This window comes from Crotalus tigris, unplaced genomic scaffold (assembly GCF_016545835.1).
Source record: "Crotalus tigris isolate CLP2741 ecotype Arizona unplaced genomic scaffold, ASM1654583v1 scf7180000024426.592134, whole genome shotgun sequence".
Taxonomy (NCBI): Eukaryota; Metazoa; Chordata; class Lepidosauria; order Squamata; family Viperidae; genus Crotalus; species Crotalus tigris.
The window spans coordinates 336,139-348,520 of record NW_024100593.1 but is presented as its reverse complement, the minus strand read 5'-3'; the positions used below and the strand labels follow the sequence as shown (position 1 = coordinate 348,520).

General features: G+C 47.1%; 1 protein-coding gene across 1 annotated transcript in view; it reads left to right on the top strand.

Moving 5' to 3' along the window:
- The window catches only part of EFR3A (EFR3 homolog A), a 51,965-nt gene that overhangs the window by 17,862 nt on the left and 21,721 nt on the right, over window positions 1-12,382 (top strand). The window contains exons 8-12 of the mRNA XM_039330194.1: window positions 434-568; window positions 1,290-1,368; window positions 1,636-1,771; window positions 7,119-7,283; window positions 11,172-11,286. Coding sequence (XP_039186128.1) covers window positions 434-568; window positions 1,290-1,368; window positions 1,636-1,771; window positions 7,119-7,283; window positions 11,172-11,286 — 630 coding nt within the window. The remainder of the gene's footprint in view (window positions 1-433; window positions 569-1,289; window positions 1,369-1,635; window positions 1,772-7,118; window positions 7,284-11,171; window positions 11,287-12,382) is intronic.

The following is a 12,382-nucleotide window of genomic DNA, read 5'->3' as shown; positions in this document are numbered from 1 at the left end:
ATTAATCATGACCAATGTTGACCTCTGTTGACCAGTGTTGACCTCAGTTGGCCACTGTTGACCAATGTTTACCACTGGAACTCGGTTGATCTCTGTTGACCAGTGTTCACCATTGTTGAGCTTGGTTGACCAACATTGACTCCTGTTGACCTTGGTTGACCTCTTTGATCTTCATTGACCATTGTTCACTTTGGTTGACTTTTTTTGACCAATGATGACCACTGTTGACCAAGGTTAGCCTCGGTTGACCTCTGTTGACCAATATTGAGCACTATTGCTGTTTCCCTGGGAAACAAAGTGGCAGCAGCCATGAGCAAGGGGCAGCCGAGAAGGAAAGACACTCATGGGAGCCAGATGTCTCCTCTGGGAATCCGTGTGGCCCTCAGCATTAAGCTTGGCAGTCCTGCTCCAGCAGTGTCTCTCTTCCTTCCAGCCGAATTGGACCGCCCGCCTCTCCTTCCGGTGAGAAAGAGGAGAACCCTGCTGTCTTGGCTGAGAACTGCTTCCGAGAACTGCTGGGCCGTGCAACCTACGGGAACATGAGCAACGCTGTCAGGCCCGTCTTTGCGTAAGTGGGGCCCTCCGGAATCTTTGGGGTTTTGCTAGGGGTAAGAGGCGAGCGATGGAGGGCAGCTGCGCCTCCTGACCCAAGGGCTCCTCCCGAGCCATTCTGACTTCTGCTTCGCTCTGGATCCATCCGTGTTTGCAAACTGGACTGGCTCCTAGAAAGAACTAAAAGCAGTGTGGAGTAGTGGAGGGAGTCCAGCCACAGACCGTGCAGCCTCTTGTGGGCCTTGCACCTCGCTGCTTAAACTTTCCCTCTGGAGTTGGCCTTGGAAGGAAATGAATTAGGTCTGGGGTCCTTGGTGCTCTCTGAGCTTGGCGGCTTTTTTGCAGACAGTTCATTACCCAAACTAGGTAACATTATCAGTGATAGAAAGGGGTGGGGTTTGCAGAGAGGAGGAAGAGGAGGAGGAGGAAGAGGAAGAAGAGGAGGCCTATGGAGACCTTGGTGCTCTCTCAGCTTGGCTGTTTTCTTGCAGACGTTTTCATGACCCAACTAGGGAACATCATCAGTGCTAGAAGGGAATGGGGTTCGTGGAGAGGAGGAGGAGGAGGAGGAGGAGGAGGAGGAGGAGGAGGAGGAGGAGGAGGAGGAGGAAGAGGAGGCCTATGGAGACCTTGGTGCTCTCTCAGCTTGGCTGTTTTCTTGCAGACGTTTTCATAACCCAACTAGGCAACCTCATCAGTGCACACCGTAGCACCGATAAATCATTTGTTTTTAACAGGCATTTAGGCCATCACAAACTCTGGGACCCGAATGAATTTGCCGTCCACTGCTTCAAGGTCATCATGTACTCCATCCAAGTAAGTCTTCCCTTGCTGGCTGGGGAATTCTGGGAATTGAAGCCCACACATCTTCGAGTCGCAAGGGTGACCAGTGCTGTTTTAGAGATTCTTCCTTTGACTTTCCAGCTGTTCCTCTGCTTTTTTGGGATGCCCCCAAACCTATTCTGCGACTCCCGTTTCTCGTTTGGATTCAAGAGGCGCAAAAATTCTGGAGCGGGAGGGCAGGGACTTGACTACTACACTGGAACAGGTCCAACCTTGTGCCTCTTTCTTTGTCCTTCCCAGGCCCAATACTCACACAACGTGATACAGGAGATCCTGGCACACCTGGACAGCTGCAGGCGAGATTCTCCCCGCGTCCGAGCTGGGATCATCCAGGTCCTACTGGAGGCCGTGGCCATCGCAGCCAAAGGATCCATCGGTGAGTCCCGTCAGGTCCGCCCGGCATGTGGTTGTGAGAGCTGGTTGGTTGTAGGGATGTGTGATGACCCAGGGCACAGCACAGAGGCAATGCAGTCAGCTAGCAATTCAAACTGTCCTTTAATTGCTCCAATTTTTCCCCAAATGCTCCCACGTTTCTGGCCAGCCTCCAAACAAAGGAAGACACACACACCTTCAGCCGCCTCTGGCTGCAAGTAGTTTCACATACAGTCTGATTAGGAGAGGAATTTACTCAAGGCCACGGAGATAGCAAGGAATGACACATACATCATAAACCTAACCAGTCTGTGTGAATACACGCTTGCCTGAGTGGTTTCAGAAGGGAAGCCAAAATACAGTCCAAGTTCTTTAAACATCCAAGCAACGTTGTCAGCCAGTCCAAGGGTCAGAGTTTCCGGGTTTCCAAGCAGAAGTCACAGAACAAGAGATCAGCAACAACACACACAAAACTCCAAGGAATCAGCATTTGTTCCTGACAAACGCCTCTCCCCACAGCATCTCCTTAAATCTCAGTCTCTGGGTGTACCTTGTGGAGAGGGGCGGGATGCTCTCCTCCCGAGTAGTTGAGCCTGCCTGAGTTTATTATATAATAATAATAATAATAATAATAATAATAATAATAATAATAATAATAATAATGTCCTGGGTAAGGACTCGATAGGTAAACAAAATGCCAAATCCAGTCTGAACATCTGGCTGTCTGTGCGATGATCAACAATAATAATAATAATATAAAAATAAAGTTGGAAGGGACCTTGGAGGTCATGTAGTCCAAACCCCTGCTCAGGCAGGAAACCTATACCATTTCAAACAAATGGCTGTCCAGTTTCTTCTTAAAAACTTCCAGTGTTGGAGCATTCACTGCTTCTGGAGGCAGGTAGTTCCACTGATTAATTGTTCTCACTGTCAGGAAGTTTCTCCTTTGTTCTAGGTTGCTTCTCTCCTTGATCAGGTTCCATCCGTTGCTTCTTGTTCACTTAACAAGGGTCTCGCTTAGCAACAGAAACTTTGGGCTCAATTTGTCGTCCTAAGTCAGGGACAATCTCTACCATTGCTCCCTGTACAGAATGCCTGCCAATTATCCTCCCCCCCGCCGCCCACGGCAGCCACGTGTGGGGGAATAATAATAATAATAATAATAATAATAATAATAATAATAATAATAATAATAAAGTTGGAAGGGACCTTGGAGGTCATCTAGTCCAACCCCCTGCTCAGGCAGGGAACCCATAATAATGATGATGAAGATGATGATGATGTTGAAAGGGACCTTGGAGGTCATCTAGTCCAACCCCCCTGCTCAGGCAGGAAACCCTATAGTACCATTTCGGACAAATGGCTGTCCAGTCTCTTCTTTAAAACTTCCAGTGTTGGAGCATTCACCACTTCTGGAGGCAAGTAGTTCCACTGGTTAATTGTTTGAATGCTAAGAGTTGCTCCGTCAGGGAAGCGTGACGGGAAGGCCCTGGAGTAAGCAGGACCGTGATGGGTGGAATTACCAGAGGCTGGCGTTGCTCAGACGTCAGGGATGGTTAAGGAGGAAAAAAAAAATCACGCCACGTGGAAAGGCTAATTAGAGATGATTGAGGCGGGGATGATGTCTGAGACATCCTGGCTTGTGCTGGCTGAGTTCTGCCAGTCGCGACACGGCGGGATCCCGGATTGAGAGGGAGGCACGTTGGAGGAGGGCAAGAATCGTGGATGTCGGTAGCAAGAGGACCGGGGCACAAATGGCAGGCCAGGACGGCAAAACCTGCCAAGAAGTCGAGAAGGGAGAGGCAGATGGTGAGGAAACGGGTTTTTCCCAGGGCAGAAGGCAGAAAAATGTACTTGCTAATCCCGGTTGGTTTTTCTTTCTTGACTTGAACAGAGAACCGGCTCTAAAGTATCATCCCAAAGATGGTTTTTTAGGAGGCAACTGGATTACCTTCTTTTTCTTTCTTCACTTCTTATCCCAGAAGCTTCTTCGGTTCTGATTGGATGGTGGGGAAGGGAAGGGTTTCTGTCTAGAACTGAAGAAGCTTCTGGGGTGAGAAGCGAAAGGTCTTCGAAGAAAGAACAAAGTCACCTCCTGGAAAAAAAAAAAAAAAGCACCTTTGAGATAACCCTGACCTGGAAGACGGAGACTCTCCAGGGACCTTCTAAAGTAGAACTTATTTCTAGTTTGTCTACTCTTCACTAGGTCATTGAACCTTTTTGATTGGGGGTCCATAACTCTGAACGGTCACTAAACGAACGGTCGTAACTCAAGGACAACTTGCATTTCCTAGCTCGGTTCTTGCTGGCGTCTTTTTCCTCAATGAACATTAGAAAAACCGTCTTGGTAAAAGGCGAAAGATTTATATGATCTGAAGAGAAACCAGAGTATATAACCAGAGATGGACAGATTAACTATGAGGTTGAAAGATAAAGAAGATACAGACTGCTATCAAATTTGGAATTTATTTTATTCTTGGTTGTTGTTGTTGTTGTTGTTAATTGCGAAGTCGTGTCCGACCCATCGCGACCCCATGGACAACGTTCCTCCAGGTCTTCCTGTCCTCTACCATCTTCTGGAGTCCATTTAATTCACACCTACTGCTTCAGTGACTCCATCCAGCCATCTCATTCTCTGTCGTCCCCTTCTTCTATTGCCCTCAATCTTTCCCAGCATTAGGCTCTTCTCCAGTGAATCCTTCCTTCTCATTAGGTGGCCAAAGTACTTGAGTTTCAACTTCAGGATCTGGCCGGGGTTGATCTCTTCTAGGACTGACCGGTTTGAACGCCTTGCAGTCCAAGGGACTCGCAGGAGTCTTCTCCAGCCCCAGAGTTCAAAGGCCTCAATTCTTTTGCGCTCAGCCTTTCTTATGGTCCAACTTTCACAGCCATACATTGCAACTGGGAAAACCATGGCCTGGACTATGCGCACTTTTGTTGGCAGGGTGATGTCTCTGCTTTTTAGAATGCTGTCTAGATTTGCCATTCTTGGTTAGAGAAGAGAATAAAGGACTAGGAAGTGAACATGTATTAGCTTAGCAAATACCAGACAACTTAACATATGTTGATGGGAAAAAAAATTAATAAAAAAGATTGTTAAAAAAAGAAAAAGAAAAACCATCTTGGGTTCCTAACAAGTTCGCCGAGTCAACGGAGAGCTTAGATCAGGAATTCTCACGCTGACGGCTGTCGGCGGTTTGAGCCAGGTGAATAATTCTGGCTTAAAGAGGCATTTCATCGGGTCCTGGCAGCTCCAAGAGCCAGTCTGCCTAGTGGTTAAGGCGCCGAACTAGGGGTGGGAAGGCCCGAGTGCTAGTCCTGCCTCGGGCAAAAGGCTGTTTGTGTGAGTCACTGCCTTTCAGCTGTGGGAAGAACCCGATGCGCCTCTGAAAATGGTTGCTTAGGAAACTGCTCTTGGCTTGTCCCACAGGCCAGTCTGGGCTAAGAGCCAGATGAGAAGCTGGGAAATGAATGAGAGTTAGAATCACAGAGTGGGTTTTATAGATGGCATCTGGATCCTAAAAAGTTGTCTTGTATGTACTCGAACCTGCAACCTAAATGTTGGAGATGTGGTAGTTCTGATGCAACTTATTTTCACGTTTGGTCGACTTGCAAAAATATTAAAGCTTTTTGGATTATGATTTGGTGGACTATTCGAAATGTTTTTAAAAGGAAGATTAAGTTTACTCCCCAATTATTTCTTTTGGGTATTTTTGTGGATTTTGATGTTAACGAAACTATTTTAATGTTGAATTTAATAACAGCAGCAAGATTATTGGTGGGTCAGTGTTGGAAGAAGGATACTCTGCCTTCTTTAGAAGAATGGGTATTTAAGGTTTCCAATTTAGCAGAAATGGCTAAGATTTCTGCTTATGTAAAGGATCATTCACAAGAGAGATATGTTATTGTATGGAGAAGATGGATAGAATATGTTCAGAAGAAATATGGAACTACAAAGTTTCATTTATTTTATGAGTAAGGGATTTGTTTATAAAATTATGATATTAAAGTTTGAATAGAGTTAAGGGTTAGTATGATTTTGGTTGTTGTATAATCAGTAAATTTAAATAGATTATATTTAATATGTTTGTATAACCCTGTACTTGGCTCTGGGAAGTCAGGGTGGGGGGAGGGGGGGTGGGGGGAGGATGGGTTGGAGGTCAGATAGGTCAGATAAGTAGAAATAGTTTTATTCTATATAATATTGATGTTTCAATTTGGAGAGAGGAATTGCTCGGGCATTTCCCCTGGACGGCATCCAAGTGGGATGAGATAGTAGGAAGGGGAGAAGTAAGTAGGAAGGTTGAGGAGGAGGAGGAGAGGAGGAGAGTAAGGAAGAAGAGGGAGGAAGAGGGAAGTGAGAGAAGAGGTTAGAGGGTGGATGCAGTTTGGGGGGAAATGGGTGAGCAATTCCGAAAGTTGTGTGTATAAATTTATTTTATTCTTTATCTGAAGTATTTTTTATGATGTAATGAAAAACTGAAAATAAAAAATTTTGCAATATAAAAAAAAAGAATCACAGAGTGGGAAGGGACCTTGTAGGTCATCTAGTCCAACCCCCGCCCAAGCAGGAGACCCGACGCCAGGGATCTTCAAACTTGGCCCTTTTATGATGTGTGGACTTCAACTGGGTTTTTTTTTTGTAGATGTTTCATGACCCAACTAGGGAACATTATCCGTGCTAGAAGGGAGGGGGCTTTGGGCTCTGATCTCGGCTTGGTTTGAGTCCAAACACAAGGGGAAAAAGTGGGAGATGGTGAGTTCTAGTCCCTCTTTAGTGATGGAAGCTGGCTAAGAAGAAGTGAGGTGGCTTGGGCTGAGAGAGAGGGACTGGCCCAGAGCCACCCAGCCGGCTTTCATGCCTAAGGCGGGACTAGAACTCACTGTCTCCTAGTGATTGGCCCAAAGGCACCCAGCCAGCTTTCATGGCTAAGGCGGGACTAGAACTCACCGTCCCCTGGTGATTGGCCCAAAGTCACCCAGCTGGATTTCATGCCTAAGGCGAGACTAGAACTCACCATCTCCTGGTGATTGGCTCAAAGTCACCCAGCTGCTTTCATGCCTAAGGCAGGATTTGAATTCATGGTCTCCTGCTTTCTTGCCTGAAGCCTTAGCCACTAGACTTTGGGCCAATCACCCGGAGACGGTGAGTTCTAGTCCTGCCTTAGGCATGAAATCCAGCTGGGCAACTCTGGGCCAGTCACTCTCTCCCAGCCCAACCCACCTCACAGGGTTGGTGTTGTGGGAAAAAATAGGAAAGAAGAAAACATGTTTGTCACTTTGAGTTATTTGTAAAAACAATAAAGGCAGGATAAGTAAACTTTTTTTTTTTATCATGCTGTGTTGGGCAGGGCCCACCGTCCTGGAGGTTTTCAACACCCTGCTGAAACACCTGAGCCTCAGTGTGGACTTTGAACTGGGCAGCGGGAGGGACCTTCACGGCAGCGCTGCCCCCACCGCCCCCTCCAAGGAGAACGACGAGCGCATCGTCCAGAACGCCATCATCCAGACCATCGGTGAGTTTCAAGTGCTTAGTCTCACCTTGCATCTTTTTTTATTATTATTATTATTTGTACCTTCTCATCCCCTTGGGGCAAAATAGCCCCCCCCTCTAGTTGTTCCTCTCTGTGACCACCGCATAATTCAAGTCAACCCAACTGCATCCAGTTTTGGTCACCACAATGCAAAAAAGATGTTGACTCTAGAAAGAGTACAGAGAAGAGCAACAAAGATGATTAGGGGACTGGAGGCTAAAACATATAAGGAACGGTTGCTGGAATTGGGCATATCTAGTTTAATGAAGAGAAGGACAAGGGGGGACATGATAGCAGTCTTCCAATATCTCAGGGGCTGCCATAAAGAAGAGGGACTTAAGCTATTTTCCAAAGCACCTGAACGCAGGACAAGAAGCAACGGGTGGAAACTAATCAAGGAGAGAAGCAACCTAGAACTAAAGAGAAACTTCCTGACAGTGAGAACAATTAATCAGTGGAACAGCCTGCCTCCAGAAGCAGTAAATGCTCCAACACTGGAAGTTTTTAAGAAGAGACTGGACAGCCACTTGTCCGAAATGGTGTAGGGTTTCCTGCCCGAGCAGGGGGTTGGACTAGATGACCTCCAAGGTCCCTTCCAACTTTACTAATATGAATATAAATGTTATGGCTGACACAAGTATTATCATCATCATCATCATTCATAATCATATAGTCATAATCATAAAATTGGAAGGGACCTTGGAGGTCATCTAGTCCAACCCCCTGCTCTGGCAGTAAACTCTAGACCAGCGGTTCTCAACCTGTGGGTCGGGACCCCATTTGGGGTCAAACGACCATTTCACGGGGGTCGCCAAACAAGGCTGTCTGCCATTTTCCCCCCCTTTTCTTTGGCCACGCCCCTGGCACCCGGTGATGTATAAGTGGTTGGGGGTCACCACAACATGGGGAACTGTATTATGGGGTCGCGGCATTAGAAAGGTTGAGAACCACTGCTCTATACCATTTCGGACAAATGGCTGTCCAGTCTTGATGACCAGGAATTAGAGGACAGTATGAATTGTGAATACATATCGATGGCTTCTCTCTCTTTGGTCACTTGTAATCCTGGATGCAGGGTCAGGAAAGGACAGCAAGGACAACTCCCAATGTCCTAACCCACCCAAGAACATACGATATCTTTAAGGAACACTCAAATGGGAACCTGTTTAGCTACTTCTGCTTTCTCCCTCCTTATCTACAGTGTGTCAGACTTAACTGGGTGCAATCTTTATCTTATGTGTGTCAGCTTTTCTGGATGGGTTGCTTATGTAATTATACAGAATAAATACAAGGATTTCTTGTCATTTGTTGCTCCGGCAACCGGCGAGGACGGTTTCTTCTTACACACGGTTGGGTAAGTCCAGATGCTGGCCAGGCTCACCCTGGGGAGTTAGTACCAGGATCTCATCCAGATGGTCCCCAATTTCCCAGTACCTCTTTAGGAATTTGAGGCTCCAGCATCCATATATAGAATATGCAAGGGTGGGTTAAGCTTTTGAATGTAACAAATTGCTGGATCTGCACACATATACCCCCACTGGTACACGTGGATTGGTCATGGAAACTACACTGTTAAAAATGCTATGGCGGCCACACCCTCTGCCCGCGCCCTGCAGCATCAACTGCATGATGGGGCGCGAGGGCAGAGTCTTGTCTACACTGCCTGGCTGCCATGTCCTTGACTGCGCTGCTCCGTGTGGGCCACGCTCGGGGAGACTCTCCTTCAGGGGGGCTGCTGGAGAGGAGGGGGTCGTGGGGGGAGGCAAGGTTGGGGTAACGGCACGTGGGCTCCGAGTGCGCCTCTGGCATCCATGCCATAGGTTCTCCACCACTGGGATATACCATTTCAGACAAATGGCTGTCCAGTCTCTTCTTAAAAACTTCCAGTGATGGAGCATTCACAGATTCTGGAGGCAGGTGGTTCCACTGGTTAATTGTTCGCCCTGTCAGGAAGTTTCTCCTTAGTTCTAGGTTGCTTCTCTCCTTGATAAGTTTCCATCCGTTGCTTCTCGTCCTGCCTTCCGGTGCTTTGGAGAATAGTTTGACTCCCTCTTCTTTGGGGCAGCCCCTGAGATACTGGAACTCTGCTATCATATCACCCCTCATCCTTCTTTTCCTTAAACTAGACCAGGGGTAGGCAACCTTGGACCCTTCATGACTCGCGGACTTCAACTCCCAGAATTCCTGAGCCAGCATGGGGGAACTATGGCCCCCTCATGACTGGTGGACTTCAACTCCCAGAATTCCTGAGCCAGCATGGGGGAACTATGCCCCGCTTTATGACTGGTGGACTTCTACTCCCAGAATTCCTGAGCCAGCATGGGGGAACTATGCCCCCCTTCATGACTCGTTGACTTCAACTCCCAGAATTCCTCAGCCAGCCATGCTGAGGGAAAGGGAGAGGTTTCCAAGCTGAGCCATGCTGGCTCAGGAATTCTGGGAGTTGAAGTCCACCAGTCATAAAAGAGCCAAGGTTGCCTATCCCTGAACTAGACATACCCAGTTCCAGCAACCCAATTTTGCAAACCATGTCCAAACCTTGAAACTTGGTCTACAAAGAAGGGTCCAGGGTCCAGCCCCTTCTCCTTCCTCTTGCAGCTGTTCCCCCATTTCCTTGGGCACCAATAGTTAATATGTCTCTCCTTGCATATAATTAAGCCGTGCCCCTTTTTTGTGGGGGGGGGGGTGACTAAAATATTGACCTACAGGCTGAATCAGATGCAGCTCCAGCTTATACGCAAAGAAGGCACATAGGCTATAATTAAGAGTGTTTCTAGTTTCTTATTTGGATTTTTTAAAAAAACTATTTCTAAGGCAGCGTTTCCTGATATGGCTCTTAGGTAATTCTGGATTAGGAGGAACTAGGAAGGATCCGGGGATGGCCTGGCATTCATTTCCTGATTTTTAAGGGGGTGTTTCTCAATCATGTCAACTTTAAGATGGGTGGGGGCTTCAACTCCCAGAATTCCCCAGCTAACGTTGAGAAACGGGTTTTTTTCCCCCGCCTTCTATTTTTATTTTATTTTAAAAATAAAACAAAATACAAATAAAAAACTTTCAAAAAAACCAGGCAAAAAACACAAACAAATAAAACAAGAGACATAAAAAATTCATTAAAAAAACCTAATACATACACATATCATTCCCTCCCCAGTTGAATACTAACAGGTTACAAGAATAACCTTGGGAAACAGCCTTTCCTCCCTCCCTCAAATTTTAAACTACTAAATCAATTTGCAATTGATTAGTTGAGAGGTAGGCAACCTTGGCCCTTTTATGACTGGTGGACTTCAACTCCCAGAATTCCTCAGCCAGCCTCCATTTTGTTTGTTAGATTGAAGACAGGAGTCTTCAAACTTGGCCCTTTTATGACTGGTGGACTTCAACTCCCAGAATTCCTGAGCCAGCATGACTCGGCTTGGAAACCTCTCCCTTTCCCCTCAGCGTGGCTGGCTCAGGAATTCTGGGAGTTGAAGTCCACGAGTCATAAGAGAGCCCAGGTTGCCTACCCCTGGATTAGCCTATAAACTATATTAGAGCAAATGGTTAACAGGAAGATCAATCAAAATAGGAAGGACGAGATTAAAATTTCAAGGCCCTCTGTTACCAAAGTGGTACATAAAAATAAAAAAAATGCAGGAATCCACAGAAGGGGGGGGGGATGACCGGGCTGGGGAATTCTGGGAGTTGAAGTCCACCCATCTTAAAATGGCCGAGGTTGAGGGACTGTTTTTTAAGGAATTGTTTTTAAAAATTGTCCCAAGGACTTCACAAGAGATGTGGAAATTCCTGCCCATTATTCTTGCATTCCCTGTCTTAGGAATGGCTGGAAGGGTTTCACCCTCGCTTTGTTTTTCGTTCCCCCCGTAGGTTTCTTCGGAAGCAACCTGCCCGATTACCAGCGGTCGGAGATCATGATGTTTATCATGGGGAAAGTCCCCGTCTTTGGGGTGACCTCCCAGACCTTGGACACCAGCGAGCTTGGGTTCGTGTCCCTGTTTGTGTTCTGTTTTCCTTTCTGCAAGCGGGTATTAATAAGAGTAGAGCCGTGGTGGCCCAGGGGTTAGAAGGCAGCATTGCAGGCTGACTCTGCCCACTGCCAGCAGTTCGCTCCTGACCGGCTCAAGGTCGACTCAGCCTTCCGTCCTTCCGAGGTCGGTAAAATGAGGACCCAGATTGTTGGGGGGCAACAGGCTGACATTGGTAAACCGCTTAGAGAGGGCTGTAAAGCACCGTGGAGCGGTATATAAGTCTAAATGCTGTTGCTATTGCCTTTCCTTCCTTCCTTCCTTCCTTCCTTCCTTCCTTCCTTCTCCCCTCCCTCCCTCCTTCCCTCCCTCCCTTCCTTCCATCCATGGTGCACAATGGTTAGAATGCAGTATTGCAGGCTAATTCTGCCCACTGCCAGCAGTTTGGTTCTGACCAGCTCAAGCTTGACTCAGCCTTCCGTCCTTCCGAAGTCGGTAAAATGAGGACCCGAGACGTTGGAGTCAAGATGCTGACATTTGTAAACCACGTAGAGAGGGCTGTAAAGCACCGTGGAGTGGTATATATGTCTGTTGCTAGGTGCTATTAAGAGCACAGCTGTTAATATGAATTCTTAGGGTGCCTGGACTAAGATAGAAGGATCTTTGTAGGGTTGACATGAGTGGGTCCTTGGTGTTCTCTGAGCTTGGTAGTTTTCTTGCAGACGTTTCGTGACCCAACTAGGTAACATCATCAGTGCTAGAATGGAATAGGGTATGCAGAGAGGAGGAGGAGGAGGAGGAGGAGGAGGAGAACTGTGGGATCCTTGGTGCTCTCTGAGCTGGCTGGTTTTCTTGCAGACATTTCATGACCCAACTAGGTAACATCATCAGTGCTAGAAGGTGCAAACCTCATTCCCTTCTAGCATTGATGATGTTACCTAGTTGGGTCATGAAACATCTGCAAGAAAACCACCCAGCTCAGAGATCACCAAGCACCTCACAGTCCTCATCCTCCTCCCTGCACACCCCACTCCCTTCTAGCACTGATGATATTATCTAGTTAGGTAATGAAATGTCTGCAAGGAAATAGCCAGGCTCAGAGAGCACCAAGGA